The sequence below is a fragment of the Eublepharis macularius genome, chromosome 17 (genome assembly GCF_028583425.1).
Source record: "Eublepharis macularius isolate TG4126 chromosome 17, MPM_Emac_v1.0, whole genome shotgun sequence".
Taxonomy (NCBI): Eukaryota; Metazoa; Chordata; class Lepidosauria; order Squamata; family Eublepharidae; genus Eublepharis; species Eublepharis macularius.
Window position 1 is genome coordinate 18,792,240 of NC_072806.1, and position 18,380 is coordinate 18,810,619.

General features: G+C 46.3%; 1 protein-coding gene across 1 annotated transcript in view; it reads right to left on the minus strand.

The window, feature by feature from the left end:
* Nucleotides 1-631: 631 nt before the first annotated feature.
* The window catches only part of BAZ1B (bromodomain adjacent to zinc finger domain 1B), a 33,401-nt gene continuing 15,652 nt past the window's right edge, over nt 632-18,380 (minus strand). The window contains 12 exon segments of the mRNA XM_055001351.1: nt 632-2,558; nt 3,235-3,338; nt 4,910-5,064; nt 8,169-8,290; nt 8,984-9,131; nt 10,352-10,499; nt 12,855-13,040; nt 13,931-14,105; nt 15,294-15,392; nt 16,684-16,795; nt 17,290-17,441; nt 17,785-17,923. Coding sequence (XP_054857326.1) covers nt 2,189-2,558; nt 3,235-3,338; nt 4,910-5,064; nt 8,169-8,290; nt 8,984-9,131; nt 10,352-10,499; nt 12,855-13,040; nt 13,931-14,105; nt 15,294-15,392; nt 16,684-16,795; nt 17,290-17,441; nt 17,785-17,923 — 1,910 coding nt within the window. The 3' untranslated portion in view covers nt 632-2,188.

Here is an 18,380-nt window from a genome sequence, read left to right on the forward strand (position 1 = left end):
CCCCTGCCGGCAGCTCATCCTGAAAGTTGTTTTGATAGCAAACATCTACAGCATAGCATAAGACAGCCAGAGCAAGGGGGTTCTGGCAGCTGGTTTCAATTCACCTAGCAAGACGACAGCTAAAGAAGTGAACCATGGTTCTCCTGCAGCTTGTGGGTTCAGCCTTTATGCTCACTGACACTAGCTATGTACTGTAAAGCAACCCATCTCTAAGGCAACAGAAGGGATTAAATGACTCTAGGCTTCCTGTCAAATATGAGAGCTGTCTCTCAGAGCACAGTGTGCATAAACAGGACAATATATCAGAACCATTCAACAAGCAATACATCTTTTTGTTACCTCTGGTTTTTGGGTTGGAGCTGCAGAAGCCTTAAGGCACAAGACATTGCAAATGTAATTGACGCAACAGTTTCCTTACTGCATTTTAAAATAACCACATGTGAACAAGGAAGCTGCAGAGGTGATGCAGCAGAAACTCCTGCTTGCTTTGCCAGTTATGTTCTCACTGTTATAGACATTCTCATTTTTGCAGCTGAGAACCAAACTCCCAACTCAGATTAGGAGCAACAAGTCCGGGCCAGGAGGAAGGGGGCCCAGCAAATCTCCAAACAGGCAGATGAATCTGGTTCACTTTTATACTTCCAATTTATTACAAGTACAGCCCTTAGAAGAATTCCCCACCCTCCTCCCCACCATACGACAACCTTTTATAAAACGTAGTCCAAAAGTTTCACTGTGTAGGAGTCGCATAAGACATCTGACGAAAAAATCAAAGGGGGAGAGAAGACAGGAAAAAAAGGCATGTCATTCCTTATGAATGTCAGTGCTAGACCCCAGCTATGGTGATGTGAAGGAAAGCTGGGAATTGGCTGTTCTCACCATGGGAACAAGCCAGAAGAGAAACCTGAAGGAAAGAACCTAAAGCTAAACTGGGCCAATCATCAGCACAGTGTTGTGCGCGCTCTAGCGGCGGAAGTTGAACTGGAAGGAGCCTTTTGACATGGAAAGAAAACTCCATCTTGCACCCCCCCCCCAATCTCCTAGCCTCAACTCCATCCTGCACATTTCCACCCAGTCTCCCAGCTTCAAATTATTTTTTAAAAAAATTGAAATGGACAAGGCCCAACAGAAAAAAAAAAACTTCAACAGATATGGAAAAAAGAAAAAGAAATTCTCATTTAGGAGGCACAGCCTGCTAAGAGACCACTTCACATGGTCCCAGAAACATCATTCCTCCAACTGGGTGATTACCGAGAACCTTCGAACCCTCTCTTGACCAAGATGGGGGGGGGGTGCAAGAGGTGGGCCAGAAGAGGAATTACTAGAAAAGGAGACAAGAGCAAGTCTACAAAGTGTACAAAGCTGACTGCTTCCCTGGGTCAACTCCAGCTACTCTAAGGGAAAAAAAGTGGTTTAAAGAGGGGCAAATATAAAGCAAACATCCTCATATAAACTGTACAGTACATGTCAAAGCCAAGACGACTGTATCTTACAAGGCATTTGTACAAGGTCACTGCCAGAAACAAGAGTCTTTCCTTAACTACAAAAAGGGGTTATAAAGTTACAGAGGATCAGTTTGTCTTCCCCCAAACTCTTGTGGGATGTGCCACGCTCCGCCCTGTGTGCCTGGGCCAGTGAGAAGGGAGGACAGGGGGTGGGAGAAGGAAGGAACCGACCTCCCCGATATCCAAGAGACAGACAAGCACCCGCAAATGCTGGTCTGTTACATGATGCTGGTGAAAGGTGATTGCCCTAGACAGGTAAGTGCTTGCCCGTTCAAGGAGGCAGCTTCCTCAATGAGGGGGGGGGGGATTATTAAGTCAGACCATGTAGCAGCCCAATCCTGCCCCTCACCCAAAAAAGCAGGGGAGGTGGGGGAAGGATGGAGGCAGCTCTGGTGTAAAGGAATCCTCATTTCCTCAAAGACGAGAGCTGGCTCTGCCTGCCCACTGCCTGCTTAACCTGCTACAACTGCGTGCATGGTTGAGGAAGAACGAAGCCACCCCTTTCTCTTGAAGGCTTCAGGAAGCTGCAGAAAAGGTCAGAAGCTAGAGTGAGCCAAGAGGGAAGGAAAAAAGGGGGGCACAGGGTGAGGCTGGACCGCTCCCACCTGCCTGCTCCCTTTGAGCAGCTGATCTAGCTGCAGCCTCTCGAGGCCTGCTCCAACTGCGTCCTGTCACTTGGCCCCTCATTTCTTCCTCTTCCGTCCCCTGGAGTATTCCATTGCCTCTGGCTCGCTGTCCCCTTCAGCTTCCTCTAGTCCCTGGCTCGGCTGGGCTGAGGGTCGCTTGCGTTTCCGGCGTGAGTATGTGTGGCCAGGCAGATGTTTGTGCAACATGTCTATTAAGCACTGTTCTGTCTTCTCTAGGCAGGAGAGAATGTGGCTGCCATTCTGGTTGTATTGCTCGGCATTGGCAAAGACTTGCTTGATATCAGAGAGAAAATCTTGCACAGACCGGTAGCTGCCACATGAGCACTTGCTTTGCATCGTCTGGAAGTCCATGGGGTTGCTGATGATATCAAAATAATCTTCCGCTTCTTCTGTGGTCACCGGCTCCCTGTCAAGCAATGCCAGTTTGTTAATGCACAGATGGGACATTGCCCACGTTGGCGGAAGTGTCAACCTTCTATTCTTGCCCTCCAGATTTGGCACTGGCACCCTTCCAGCACCAAACTGATAAATGGGATTAAACCAGCACAAAGCCACAGAGGGGCCCAAGAAGCACAGAGGAAGCAAATAATCTGGTGGTGAGTGTTTCTAACCAGAAAATGGGAAATCATCCATTTGCTGGTGTGCACTTAATCATTTACCGAGTGGCTGGTAATCACTTGCAGCCTCCAGCTACAAGTGACTAGCTGAGGATTAGTCATGTGGTAAGAATCACTCTCCACCAGATTTAACTGTGTGATTTCACTTTAGTGGTCATCTACAGTTTCTGTTTCTTTCATCACATAGCACAGCAACTCTATCCAATGCAGGACCAGGGGCAATCTGACATGAATCATGAACCCAGAATAAATGTCTTGCTGCTTGCCCTCCTGAGAGGAAGCACAGTCTCAAGGAGCAGCCCTGCCCCTCCAACTGCTTGGTAATCTATGGAGGAGATGTATAAAGAACAACAGGGTGGAGAGGCACCCTCCCTTCTGACTCCTCCAGGCCAGGTGGCAGCGTGAGGAAGGGAGGGGGGATTCTGTACCAGACTAAGCAGCTGCCCATGTCTTCAGAAGCCTCACCTGAAAGGCCAGCTGAAGCGATACTTGACCAGTTTGTTGAGGATTTCCTCACACTTCTGCATTTCCAGGGTCTGCCGGCGTGACATCTTTTTTGTCTGAAGCACCTGCAATGGAAAAATTATGTCAGAAGAAGAGGGAGAGAACCCAGCCAGCCAACAATCACTGCACAGGTCATACAAGAGTCAGCCCTGCATCCAACACACCTCTGCGATGGGGGGGGGGGGCGGGGGGAGAGAAGTCGTGATCAGCACATGCCAAGCACCCGACATACAGCCTCTGAATGGGGAGTAGCAGGTGTATCTGGGAAGGGTGGGAGAAAGGAATTGCTTTTGGAAGCCTGCCTCTCAGGAGCAGGTGGGGCAGAGAGAAATGATACTATTGTACAAAGTGGGGTTTAAGACTTCCAAGGCCCGCCATTCTCCCGGCAATCAGTGTAAAACAAAACGAGCACTGCAGGAGCTTTGATGGAGCAGCCAAGGAACGCCCCAGCAGCTTGAATTTCAGGCCGGGAGCCATCAGAATAGCTTTACAGGCTGCCCAGCCCCTCTCGGGGGTGCAGCAGGATTCTTCAAAGAGCTTCAAAGCAGCCAAGGGATCAACGATGGCAAACGGGATACAGAAATTGCAGCACGCCCACCAGTGGGCAGTGTGCGGCAGAAAAGAAGCAGCAGGCTCAGTTCAAGGAACTGGGGCAGCAGCATTTCTAAAGCTGTCATGCTGGAGAAGTGTGAGCAAGGCCCACAGCCAGCAATCCTTGTGTGCACCAGCAGAGTGGTACAGAACAAGATCCTTCTGGCATTTCCTGTGACAAGCTCAGGTCTGTGCACTGGAGATAGGAAGCAAGAATACACAGACCTTCTAACAGCCCTCATTTAGTTAAAAAGGTCACTTTTCTAGTCCTCAGGCTTAAAGGAAAAAATGTAGCAGGCACACTCCAGAATCAAGTCCACAGTTGTGTTACAAGTGATGATACAAACACTCTGGGGTTTGCAGTGCCCACCTGACTCATGATGCAATTGGGGGGAGGGGAATGTCCCAGTTGCCTCCAGTACCCAAATGCAATGAATCAAGTATGGCATCTAGTCAGGGAAGAATAACTCCGTATATACTCCCCCCCGCAAGTCTTCAGGCTGCTGCATGTCTGCTACAAGGGACCCTTGCTCTGTAGCACAGCTAGCAAAGAGAAGCCATCTCTGATCGGCTGCCTCAGCCAGTTTTCCAAGACACTGAATAGAGGGGGGGGGGGAGCAATTTCTGAACCGAAGGCTGAATGCTTTATTTTTAAGATGACAAATGAAATGCAAACCAGTTGAATTATGTCCTGGATGCTGGGGAGGGACCATATGGGCAACAAGTGTCCAGGGAGGCTACCTTGGAAGGTCTGCAGTGCTTTGCATTGCTGGCATGCCAACAACCCACCGTGCCCCGTCTCTCACCACAGACACATGGCTACTATTTAAAAGCTTTTAACAAGTTTCAGGCTGCCTGCTAATGGGGCGGGGGGTGGGGGGGGGAGAGAAGAACTCTGCTGGAGAGGAATGGTTGGAATAGTTGCGCTACACAGCTCAGCACAATACACAGGGAGCTTCTTTGCATGGGATGGGAGGGAAGCAGAGAGACACCTGTTCTGCTTGGAACTCCTGAAAATACTGTCATTAGGTCTTGCAGCTCTTACCAGTTCATCAATGTCTACTTCGTTGACAGGGGTGGCCCGCTGCCGGGACCCTCGGGTGGCATGGGATGGCCGTTTCTTCCCTTGATGTCTGCCCCGCCTTAGAGAGTCTGCCGCTGTGCCACCTTGCTTCCCCCTGGCTGCTTTCCGGGGTCTTACTACAAGGCCAAGAAAAACATTCAATGAGAGCTAATAATGAAGGAAGAGAGGATAAGAAATCAACTGGGAGAAACCTGCCCCCTCCCCATATTCTCCAAGATGGACTCCAAGTTACTCACTAACCAAAGGTGCAGCTGTTCAAAGTCCTCTGAGCAAGGGAGTCACTGAAGGCCATGCATGCCATAACTAAAGCAGAAAGGCTAACACACATTTTTCTACACTTAAGGAGTCCCATGTTGAAGGCTGACCAGGACTGCAATACAGCCTCCATTATGCAAATTCACAAGCTGGACATTTGTGTAGCGAGACTGAGGTTTTACTATCAACTTAGAAAAATATAATCCCATTCTGTTCCAAGCTTTATATCTCACATTAGGATACTACAGCATCATGCTCATTTTAATTAAGACTGCTAATTGCCAGAAGCCCTTTTTATGCTACAGATCAGTCTCATAGGACATTTTTTTTGCACCCCTGCCTGCATTTGTGCCTGCAAATTCTGACTCAGTTAGGATGACTGAGAGTGGATTCTACTAAAGCAGGCTGCAGTTTCACACGCACCTTTGACCACAGCTATGTCTAAGATGTCAACCTCTCACTTCTTGAGGGGTATAGCAGGACCTCTGCTCCCGAATGCTCTGACTTGCACCAAGACTACAGCCTGTTCCAAATGTCTGGCACTCCAACATTCCTGACAAGAACCCTCAGGATCAGCAGAGCACGAGGACTAAATGCGACTCCACCAAAATGGAAGATTTCTCCATAATGACCTTCCCTGGTTAAATGCCTCATAAAGCTGGGAGTTGGGTTAAGGCCTTATTTTTAGTGACAGTGGCCCCTGTGTCCTTGGGGCCTGGCCAGGCCAGCAGGAAGGAGCCTGAACAAACTTCAAAAGCAGACATAAATACCTACAATACAAACTCCCTTCTGAGATTGGAAGGGGCTCCACACCAGTCTGGAGAGCAGATATAAACAGAATCAAACACTGAAATGTCCTGAATTGGAGCCAGCATGCTGTCAAGTGGAACAGCGTGTTGACCTTGAACAGAAGAGGCCCTGGATTCAAATCCTGTTGTCAAATTCACTGAGTGTCTTTGGACAAATGACTTCCCCAAACTGGACAATAACTAAACTACCCTGCACAGTCGTTGCAGAGGAATAAGGACTTATTTTTATTTATTTAAAATGTTTATATGCCTTTCCGCCAAAATAAGGCCCCCCAAGGCAGTGAATAATAAATGTTCTGTGGCACTTCGTAGTTTAGAACAAAATTCAGCAACAGCAAGAAACCCCAGAACTGGCTGAAACAATTCTTAGTTAAAAGTTGTAGCATTTAAAGCAGTGAAAGGTGACTCTGGGTATCTGGAGACTCCCAACAGTCAACCAACAAGGCCACTGTGTTGCCACCACATTTCCACCATCGCTTTTGGAGATGAGGCAACGAAAACAGCAGACAATCTGGCATGGCTCATACACTCTCTAAAAAGGGGAAGGGGGGCTTAAACAAGTGATTTTCCTTGTGAATATGCATTTCAACCCCCAAAAAATATGCTTGGGGAGGGGAAACACAACAGCAGTGTATAGAAGTTATGGAGTCAATGCAGACAAACTCGCCATGTACTTCAACTGACCAGCAAAAGGAGGCATACATGGCAGAATTCATGATTATCTCAACCTATGAAACTCACTGAACATGTGTTACGCTCACATACCAAGCCAAACACTTAAGTCAATCTAACTCAGTACTGCCTATACTAACTAGCAGTGGCTCTCCCAGTCTCAGCAGAACAGAACTTTCCTGTCACCTGCTACCTGAAATCCTTTGACTCAAGACCCCTAGCGAGTGAACTTGGACGCATTCTGCACCTAAAGCGTATGCTCTACTGCTGTGCTACAGTGGGTGTCCTAGCACCAAAGCTTGCTCAATATTGATGCCAGAAGCTTTTAAAGCAGGACTGGAGGGAAGAGAGAAGGATATACTGCATGGGAAGACGTCACAATGTTAGAGAGGCCAGACTAACAGCGATAATTATGATGGTCAGGATCCCCCCCCCCCGACTTAGCTTGGGGATCTTGCAGAACAGTGTTACCAACCGAGCCTTCAGTTGCAAGGGAAGAATAAGGGAGGATTTTGTTTCATTGTTTATGGACTGTAGTAGCTCTGAAGGATGTGTTCCTGTAGTTTGCACAGGTACATTGCTTCAGTTCTGTTTCCACCCTGACCCAATAGCTCTTTGTTGTTTGTCAGTTGCTCCAACAGGTTTTGGTCAGCTGTGTTAATACCCAAGCCTTCACTGGTTAGGAAGATGGCCCCTTCTTGTTTTCACAGATTGACAATAACAAACATCACTGATCCTCTTAGGCTCTTCCAACATCACAGCAATCTGGCAGATGCGAATGTATCAGTGGGGGGATTTAGGAGGCTCTTTCAGAAGCCCGTGGGTGCCAGTAACAGAATTCCTATTCCAGCCACAGACGGGGCAGTCTGAAAGAATGGCTGTCATAGCAGTGGCATCTCCTTTACAGAAAAAAATCTCTCAATTCAAGAATAATTTGAAGCACATTCTCCACTCATCCCCCTCCCCACAGGGACACTCTAGTTATAAAAAATATCATTGGCAGCACACATTTTAAAGCTGCAATTAATTTGCATCCATAGATTAACTCCCCCCTCCAGCCCCCACGTAACAAGCACTGCAGCATTAACACTGTTAGCCTTGCTACTAAAGCCAAGTGATCCAAGGGCAGAGAGCTCAATCCAGCACTGCTGAAACACCCAGAAGAGTGTGAAAAGGAAAGTCTTTACACCTGAAAGACTAGGAAGGGATTGGAGGGCTACTGTGAGCCCAGCACAAACCACATCCAACAAGCAGACCCAACTTGCCTTTCTTCCAGAGGAGGGCAGTGCCTGATTCAGTATCTGCCATGCTCAGCTGCCTATTAAAGACAGACCAACCAAGAGGTTGTGGATTCCAAGCAGCAGCCCCTCCACCCAGGGCTGTCCAAAGCACACCACTCATGCACAAGAGGGCCTAATTTACTCCTAAGCAAGAACACAGTTGATGGATGGGCTGCTGCTTGTTCATCAGGACCAAGGACTTACATTTCAGTCCAGCAACTTCATAGTCTTCTTCTTCCTCCTCCTCCCCTTCGTCATCAACCTCTTCCTCAGATTCTTCTTCACCAGCTTCGCTCTCCTCTTCAACGGAGTCTTCTGCATAGTTTCTACAAGGTTCAACAACACCCGTTGCATGTTTCCCTCTGCGTTCCAGGATTTCAGACTCCTGGGCAGGCTTCCCCTGTCCTTTCCACATTACATCAGCACAGAGACACACCAGCAGATACATCTGATTGTGGCGAGTGCTTCTAAAGCACATGATTGCTGTGATCAAGAGCCCAGTACGGCTGCTTAATGGTTAGAGACAAGCACTTGGGAGACCCAGAGAATCACATTCTCATTCCGCCATAAAGCTCACTGGGTGACCTTAGCCAGTCATTCTCCATTCTTTTATTTCAAAAGATTGTTGAGAGAACAGAGAGAAGGGAGGGAGGGGGAACTATGTACACCCCACAAAAGGTCTGAGCTCCTTGGAAGAAGGGTGGGATAAAAACAGTTAATCTTTCATCCCTGTATTCCACCTACAGCACATCATCTGCATGGCACAGAGACATGCCTGCTGGCAGAAATGCCACACAACCAGAGTTTTTATGTACACCAAAGTTGCCACCTCTTTCACTTCCCTCATTCTGAGGATTCCACTCATGACGTTCCTGCAAGACAGCTTGGACTGACAGTCTGTCAGGCACAACCTGCATGTTCATAGCTTTCAAGCTTGGTGCGCAAAGCAGAACTATGGAAGACACAGGAAAAATGCCTTCTTTAATTGTAACTCCCCAAACAAAAGGCATCCCACTCACCTGCCCCGGGAACTGCGCCTGGCAACAGAAGGCTGGCAAGCTGGGCACTGCCATTCGCCATCCGGGATTTCATAGAGGGCTGGCCTCAAGCAGAAAAGATGGAAAGCTTTGTTGCACTCATCACACAAAATGAGTTTGTCATCCTCACCTGGAAGGGGGGGGGAGGCAAAGAAAGAGAAAAAAAATGTTGGCAGCAGGAGAAGCAGGCATCTAAAATTGCGCCAGCAGAAGAGTGGCCCAAAACAAAGAGAAACCACTCCACTCTACCAAGAACAATGCTGGAAAAGCTCAGTGGACAAAAAGGAAAGTGCACTCTGGCCTCCACACTTGCAACAGGAAGTAGCTGCCATGTCAGATGCTTCATCATGCCTGCTCCGCCTGGCTGGGACTCAAGCAATTGAGAAGGACTGGAAGAAGAAGAATTTTGATGCTAGCACCATAGGGCATGCTTCTACCTCAAGCAGAACAAAGGACACTGAAGGCTTGGTTCTTGCTGCCTGTTTTCTTCTCCTTGTTGATGATTCTTGGCTTCTCACTTCCGCTAATCTGCCCTCATGCTTTAGCATCAGCTTTGTTTCCTTCTGCTACTCCTGCCTCCCCATCTTTCACAATGCTGTTGGCTTTCTGCCTGCTTACTTAACCTGTCCCCCAAATCCTGCTTTCTTTATGGGGCCTTTGTTACTGGAGCACAAATGCCCTTCTAGTCTATCCTGTCTGTTTAATTTCGTAAGCCAACACGGCCCTGCCAGGGACAAGAGTTGCACTCATCTAATGCCAAATACTATATTCAAAGGAGGCAGAGAGAACGGCTTTTATTCACCTTTACAAGAACAAAAAGTGCTGGATTTTGAATGGTAAACTTTTGCAGGAAAGAATACAAAGTACACACCCAAAAAAGTTTAACCTCACTGAAGGAAAGAAAAAGATGCTCCGGAGGTTATACGCAGACTGCACTGAGGAACCACATATTTAGGGAAACATACATTTATCAAGACTGAAGGCAGCCAACTAAGACCCTTCTCAGCCTCTCCAGGAACGGCAGAGCAAAACCGACCATGGGCTGAGCAAAGCCTCAACTGTGTGGGTCAGCTACATCCCACCAGGCAAGACGGGAGTATTTAAAAGCATGCTTAAAAAACAGCTGCTGTGATCAGCATGTTTTCTCCCATACAATATAAGAGAAGATAGCACTGCAAAAGTACTGCAGAACTCAACTGCCGTATCTCTGGTAGAAAACTGTGAAAGTTGGACATTTGCAGGATTATCCTGGAGGCCCACAACTTAAGTCTGAAGCTTACTCTGAAAGTGGAGCGTGGCTAGTGCTTAGTGGCTGTCTTCCCCCACACAACCCTTCCACCCAATACACACCCTTCTTCCGACACACTTTGCATCGGGCATTCTCTGCCGACATGTCCCACTTGATGCAGGCATCCAGCATGCCAAGTAGCACATGCATCCGCGAGAAGGTCTGTGCCTCACGGATTGCAATCTTCCACTTCTCCACCGCTGAAGCGACCTGTGGGCAGAACAAGCAGTTTATGCAAAGACTCTGAAGGACTTTGGAGGCATTTAGCACCCCTTCCCCCATGGCTCTCAACAGCTGTAGTTCAGGCAGCAGCAAAACATTCTTCCTCTCGACAGCCTCCAAGGCCCACAACTCTTACTCAATGTACTCTGAATGGCCCAGCCTGAAACAGCAACATTCTTGACTTTGAAATCCAAGCCGAATACCAAATGCTTGTCCGTCAAGGAAAACAAACAGCAGAACTTTAGCTCTGTTAATTGTAGGGACAGCTGAGGAGGCAAAGTTCAGGTCACAAACCCTAGAACAGCCTAAGCTGCCCTCTAGTGGTCACTTGGAAGAACAAACCTCGATTTAGTAGCTGAGTAGAAATCAGGAGACGCTAGCCCCAAGGCAAAAGGCTCCGAGTGCCCACCACAAAAGCTTTTGTGACCAGCTGTGCTGATGATGTACAGCTAGCTTAGGGAGTTCTAGGCACAAGTGCCAGACTAGCAAATGGGATCAACAAAAAGGCATCTAAAACTGTTTGCTTAGAAAATTACAATAAAAACTCTGGCTAAATGAGGGTATGTGTGCAAAAAAAAAGAGAAAACCCATCTACAGCCACTGTGGGATCACCACAGAGACACCCTTTGCTGTACAACAGGGACACAATGGTGCTCAGCTGAGTTCACCTCCAGCCCAAGGCAAAGCAAGTTTCAGAGGGAATGAATGAACTCTGCTGTTAACAGCAGTTCAGGAGCCAAACTAAACCCTGGATTTCTGCAGAGTTGCACATTCCCCGCCCACTGACTACGAAGGAAGTGCAGTGTAAACGGGACGCCTAAGAAAACAAGCCTTCACACCAGTCTAGAATTCCCTCCTGGTGGCTCACTGGTGCAATACCTGAAAGCAAAAGGCAGCCAAGACAGCGGAAAATTGTGGTAGCTCACCAGGCATTCTGCTTTTGACTGAATGCTTGGAGTGTTTCCTCAGACATACCAATTTTCCAAGAAGCTGCTCCTGGAGATTTGCTCTTAATATACTTGGGCCAAGATAAACCTGCAGAAGCTGTTGGCAGATTTTGCTCCCCTATATTGAGGAAAGCATCCAGCTACCCAAGTGCTACAAAAAAAGCATTTGCTTCCCTTTCAGTTTCCCCTATAAAGATGGAAAGTAAAGAACAAGACCCAACTGAAATACCGGCAAGATGCTTGCCCAGGATGCCAGCGGGATTAAAAATGGGGCCATTTCAAAGGATGTTCCCAATATTTCAGCATGTGCAGTAACTGAAAACTCGGCCCCCTCAACCATGGCCACATCAATACCCTTCCTGCTCCTCCTCTTTCCTACTAGGATGAAAACAACAAATAGGTGAGGGCCTTGGTCCCCTTACCTTCCCAGTGGTGGGGGACGACGACACCCGGCACTCACCTTTTTTCCCTCTCAGGCCTGTGAGATGACGACACTTCCCAGAAGTGACCTCATGGCACAGGCCCAGGAGTCCTCTTGCCAGGTCCCCTTACCCTCCCGGTGGGGGGGGGGACACTTGGCACTCACTTTCTTTCACTCACAGGCCTGTGTGATGATGTCACTTCCCAGAAGTGACTTCATGGCGCAGGCCCAGGAGTGCGCACACACTTCACAGTGGGCCAATTTCAGCTTGCTTGGGGTTCAAATCTGCATGCTGTGAAGTACGGGAGTGCTCTCGGTCGGTTCAATGACATCAATCCCACAAATGATGTTGTCACACAGTTCCTGGAGCGTGCCTAGGAGGCCTATTTCCCGTCCCCACCCCCAAGCCAGGTGAGTGGTGTTGGGGGTGGGAGTGGTGTTGGGGGTGTTGGGGGTGGGATTCCCCCACCCTCACAGGGGGACCTGGGATCCTTAGGTGGGCTTGATAGCTGCAAACAAACATACGAAGGGCCTTCCGGGAAGAAGCGAAGCAGCAGACAATTTCAAACAGTGAAATCAATCCTGTGTTTTCCTTTCTAGCAAATTCTGAGAGCAAACACTCACTGTCAGAGATAGATTTTTTCAGAAATGAGTGTGAACCCATTCAAAAGCCACAAAAAAGAGGAATTTGCAGATTTACTGTGCAAACATTTACCCCTAAATTCCACTGGTTTCAAGTGACCTTTTCCAAGTAAGCTCATTTCAGATCGCAACTACTGATTGCTTAGTTTCACCCTTCCAAAGGACTCTTCTCCCAGTAGCTGTTTTTGCAGGAAGGAAGAGGACGCCTCCTGTTCTCCCTCCCAGTCAGGTAGGCCAGGCCACTATCTACCCTCCCTCCATCCTGAGGATGAGTAAACATCTTAATACCAACTAAGCATACCCGCTCCCAAACTTATCATTACTGATCAAGACCTTGGCTTCTTCTGCCACTCTCTTCTCCTCATCAACCTCCTCGGCCTTGGCAACAGAGTCCTCTCCTTGATGCTTCCTCCTCTTCTGTTTGGGTGCCATGAAGCCTTGCAAGAACTTCTTGATGACACTGGCCTGGAGAGCAATTACGCACTCCCCAAAATCCTTCAGACTGTCCAGTGTGCAAACCTGTTCAAAAAACATAAATGCATTCTTGTTTCCAATGTGCAGAAGGAGCTCAGTTCTCAATGTGCCCTAATAAAAACGGTTCCATTTCATTCTGCAGGTGGCAAAAAGGGAGACTCTGGCTACAATTTAGGGACGGTCAGGGCTATCGGGTCTCTCAGCTCTGAGTCCACTCATCACACCCTCTGTTATTGAAGAGCAGGGCTAAAGAAATTCAAGACCTCCATTGGATAAGTAAGCACCTACCCAGGGTCAACAAGGTTTCAGTTCCACTAAGCTACAGGCAAGGAAGCTGCTGTAAATTCTCTCTGCCCCATGGCCTGCAATCTATTCTTGTGCATCTGTTTCAGCTGCCAGAAATCCCAGGAGAGTCTTGCAGCTCTCTGAGGGGTGTTTTTCCTTCGGTGCTAGAATACAAAGGGAACCCCTGGACTCAGAGCTTTTGTGTCTCCAAAAGAATGTGGCAAGAGCCTTCAGAACTCCACAACTTCATCAGAAAAAAGTTAGGATCCCTCTGTCTTTAAAGACCAAGAATAATTCATTAAGAATATAAAGAATTGCTTGAAACCAGCAGGGAAGTAGCACAGACCAAGATGTCAGCTGCTAGGGGCATTCAGAATCCAAGGTACAGCCCAAGCAACCCTTTCCCTGCCCCCCCACCCCCTGGGCAACCAATAGTGCAGCTGCTTTAACTTCATAGCTGGAAAGGGTGGATAACATACAAAGCAAGCTCAACACAGTCTGACTGGCAGCCGGTTTCCAGGTCTCTGGCAGAGAAAGATCTTTCACCAATGTCAAGCTATGGGTTTCTCCCCTCCCCAGATGACTAAGGAGACATACATAAGTGAGCAAATGTTTGTGTGATCTCTCCATTCCCTTGTGTCTGTTTTTACCCTGGCTTCGAACTCTGCCTCACTGATGTATCCCAGGCCTCCTTTCTGCAGCCGTGTAGCAACCTCAATGAGGTCACTGCGCAGGTAATTCAGCAACTCCTGGTTGCCATCACAGGACTTCAAACCAAGGTTCTGCTTCCGAGCCAAGTGCATGGAATGCGTGATGTCTTGATATCTGAGGGGGGATGAGACAAGTTTTTTCTTGAGTTTTACTGAAGACATTTGTTCAATGGAAAAGTCTGGACATTTCGGGCAGCACTGGAAAAGGTCTATGAGATATTTTTTCAGAATGAGTGAAATGCTTTTAAATTTTTCTTATGAATTATGGGACATTTTTAATCATGGATAAAATTTCTAATTATCTCCACTCAATTGAAAACCCACAGTACCAGTCAACCTTTTCTGAGCGATGGTTACCCTTCATAAGTTACACATGCAATACGAAACAACCACACATCTCTGACTCTTTTTTTTTGTTGACTTAACTTGAAAAATCACATTATGTATAGTAAAGATAATGCTAGCCTCCAGGCTTTGTAATAAGTTACTTCTTTCTTGAAAAGTTTGTTATTCTCTAATGTGTGGGAAAAACTACAAAAATAAAGAATTTAAAAAGTTTCTTATGCAAATTGTGTTGCATGAAAAATGTCAAGGACATCTTAGTTTAAATGTGAATAATTCTGGCAACAATGCACTATAACATAAGAAAATTTATTAGAGTTCAGCGTTTTCAACATTATAAAGTTAAGCCCGATGCCCAAATATGATGTTAGTTCTACCTATTGTGACTGCAAGATTGTTTCTGTCCATATAATACTCTTTTCTTCACAAGATCTGGTTTTTAATTTCAACTTTTATTTTTTACTCTCTCTCAGATGACAAAGCTGATATGCATGTCGCTTAAAGAGCAGCGATTGGCAGCCCCGCCCCTCTCTCTAGTATTTGGTATGTTTGAAATTTTTCTTGCAGAAATTAAGTGTTTATACTTTAAAATTCCATAAATATTTTATCTAGTACAATTTCATATGCTAAATTATCAATGGTGCATTTTACATTGTTAAAGTAGTAAAATAAGATTAATCGTAAAGTACTGCATATATTTCAATCCCCCCCCCCCCCAAATTTCTGTTTTTTCCTGAGAGAACAGGAAAAAAATGTTTTCTCTCCATGGTTTCAAAACTTCCAGAAATTTTCTCTCTAGATAAATTCCTGACCACTTAGGAAAAAAAACCCCTACCTTATCACCCTTGCTAAGAGTGCACACAAGCACATCATTCTACAAGCTCTCGCCACTGAAATGTTAAGGAAAGCTCAATGTGGGTTCCTCCTACAATGGACTATATAAAAGCAGACAGGATCCCACCTTTTCTGCAGCCGATCTTTCAACTGGCTCTCTCTGATACCCTGTGAATGCAAGCAATCAAGGAGTTCATCCAGTTCTTTCTGGGTGTCACAGAGAAACCTGAGGACGAAATCAATGCCAGTGTCATAAGTTTAAAAAATCCAGCCAGATACAGGAAGGTAAGCAGGCATCAGAATCAGGTTATGGGTAGCCACAACAAGTCCTATAAGCTCTACTTGGTTTTAAAAGCCACATCATGGAAATATGCAAGCAAAAGATCACTGACCTATTACCTCACATCTCAGTATGCAGCAACCACCTAGCACTCTAATGAATTTGCAATCTGCCTAACAGCTCTTCTGTTTAGGCACGCTTTTAAAAAGTCGTACAAATTGTTTTAACCAACTAAGTCTATAGGAAAGGAAGGGAGGTAGCTAGAATTCTAAGCCACTGTTCTGGAGCCAACTGCTGGAGCGTGACCTCTCGTGCAAACAGTACTGCTTGTACCTGCCCCCTGCTGGTTGACAGGTATGTGAGCATGGCAACCCAAAAGTGGAACACCTCAGATGGAGAACAAAGACTACAACTCCAGAAAGAAACTGACCTACACACTTCACGGGAAGGGCTGCACATTCTACAGAACTCCAAGATTTTTTTTTTTAAATGTTACATTTAATCAGAGCATAAAAGTTCACCCACATAAAGCAATTCATCCAGAACGTGATTAAATATAGTTGGGAAGTTATCGAAAGTTCAGTCCAGCAATAACTAGATCAAACCAAATCCAGCGTGAGATTAAACAGCCCAGATATTACAATTAATAGTCTCTTTCTCACATACACACACCTCAATTAGCAACCCATAAAGAGTACTGGTAGCACCAGTTTGCCTATTTCATCAGATGAAGAATAACACAGGAAACGTAAAGGAAAGGATCAACAAGGCTCTCAAGTCACCACCAGCAAGCACACCTTGAAAAGGTTAACAGCCACTGCTCTAGTAGCAATGGCATGCCACAAGCATGGAGGCTGAGGGAAGAGGCTGAGGGCAACATACAACAACCAACACTGTCAGAAGTACACTCAAGGATTGCCATCTTTATCGCCAGGAACTGTTTCTGAAGCAGGCTGGAGGTGACTTCAGAACCAAAGTGGCAGAGTCCCATTCACCACCCTGCCCACTAGTAAGTCTACACTAAAACAAAGCATTTCCCCAAACTAGGTGCAATGCTCTTTAGTCCTGCTTCTATGCTGTGTGCAGGGCTACAAAGAAATTCACAGATCTCCCACTTGTATGTTTGTCATGCCAAGCTCAGACATCAAGGGTTTACTTCTCAAATACAACTGCCCCCAATTCGAGATGAGAGTATTTCCTGTGGCAAATATTCTTGTCAATGGGCATGAGAACTTACCATAGATTTTGTCCTTGTTTCGGGATGGTGGTCTCAATGGGAACCTCTGGGACATGCAAGGCCCCCTGTGGAACATTTAATACACTGCCTTCCACCATGGCCTCCTGAATATCTGTAAACATTCAGCACAAAGAGCTAAGAGGCAGCCTCAGCCACAGAGCATTTACTACCCAGTACAATTTCAGAGCCAAAACCTAGCTATAATGGCCTGAAAAATTCAAGGCAGTCTGTCATCAGGGGGCATACAGTCTGCCATATAGTTTGATTCCATCTCCCAAAGGAAGATAAAAGCCACTGTTTCTGAAGCGCTAGGAAGATTTACTCAGCGAAAAGTGACAGAAACACTAAAAATGATTCCCCAAAGGAAAACTTAACATTCAGGCTTCAGACAAAGGTTGTGCACAGTGGGAAAGCAGCAAAAATCTTGAATTTCACAGGACACTTATATATCAGACGTCAATGGAACATAACCCTGGGGAGTTCCAATTTTGAATCAGATTAATGTGCCACAGTATTTTTGTTGCTGATTCTTTAACTGGTACTTACAAATAAAAAGCAGATACTCAGCTACTTGCCCAAGATGACATGAAACATGTCTGAACTTACCTTGTTGGTAATCATCATCTTCTTCCTCTTCCTCCTCCTCCTCCTCTTCTTCCTCCTCCACAGATGGAGGTGTGAAACTGTAGTCTATACCATCATGTACCCAACCTTTCTCTATGAATAAACCGGGAACCTCGTCAGAGAAGAGCCAATACCTAGAGAGATCACATCAGGAATAAAGTAAGGTAAAAAAAACCCAATCCCATTCTCTTGTCACTCTACCCACCACTGCCAGGTTGCTGTGATGACAACCCTTGGGAAAAGATGCAGATGGCTACAGATGGGTCCCATCATAACCCATACTCCTCTAAACCAGCCTAACTAGACCAAAGAGAAGTCAAAATGGCCAAAAACAATCCTACTTAATGAAGGACTCAGGCATAGCCAGCAAGAAACTACCATTAGGCACAACGCTTGGCAGTTATCATGACAGATTTAGTAGTTGCCCATCTTTCAAAGCAATGGCGCCCTCTCACAGGCCACTCCTCTCTTTCGTACCTGTTGTGATTACGGTCTGTGCCTATTGGTGTCCTGCGCATGACCAGCTTGGCTTTAGCAATGCCATCTTGAAAAGCCTTCTCAGCTGCAGCTTTATGCTTGCGGATTCTCTCTTCTTCTGCTTCTTTTTCAAGTTTTACTGATGAGGCAGAAAAAAACCTGTTAACTCCCCCTTCATGTAGGTAAGATTAGTATTAGAGAGTCGGTGTAGAGTAGAAGCTAGATTGACAAACAAGGATTCCCTGATAAGCAATGGAAACTTACAGGGTAACCTCTGGACAGTCACACATCCCCAGCCTAACCTCACAGGGTTTGTTGTGAGGGGAAAAAATGGAGGAGAGAAGAATGATGTAATGTGCTTTGGATCCCCATTGGGGGGGGGGAAAGGGGAGGATATAAATGAAGTTTTAAAAAAGTATTCTTGTAGCTTAAAGCTAACAGTTAATTGACAGGCTATTTCACAACAGGATTCTCATTTCAGGCTGCTTAACATTCTTATTGCTGATTTTTATATTCATACTGTTATGATTTTAATGTATCCTTTTACTTTGTGAGCCATTTCAAAAGTTTGTATGGTGCCTTGCCAGAGTCCTGCA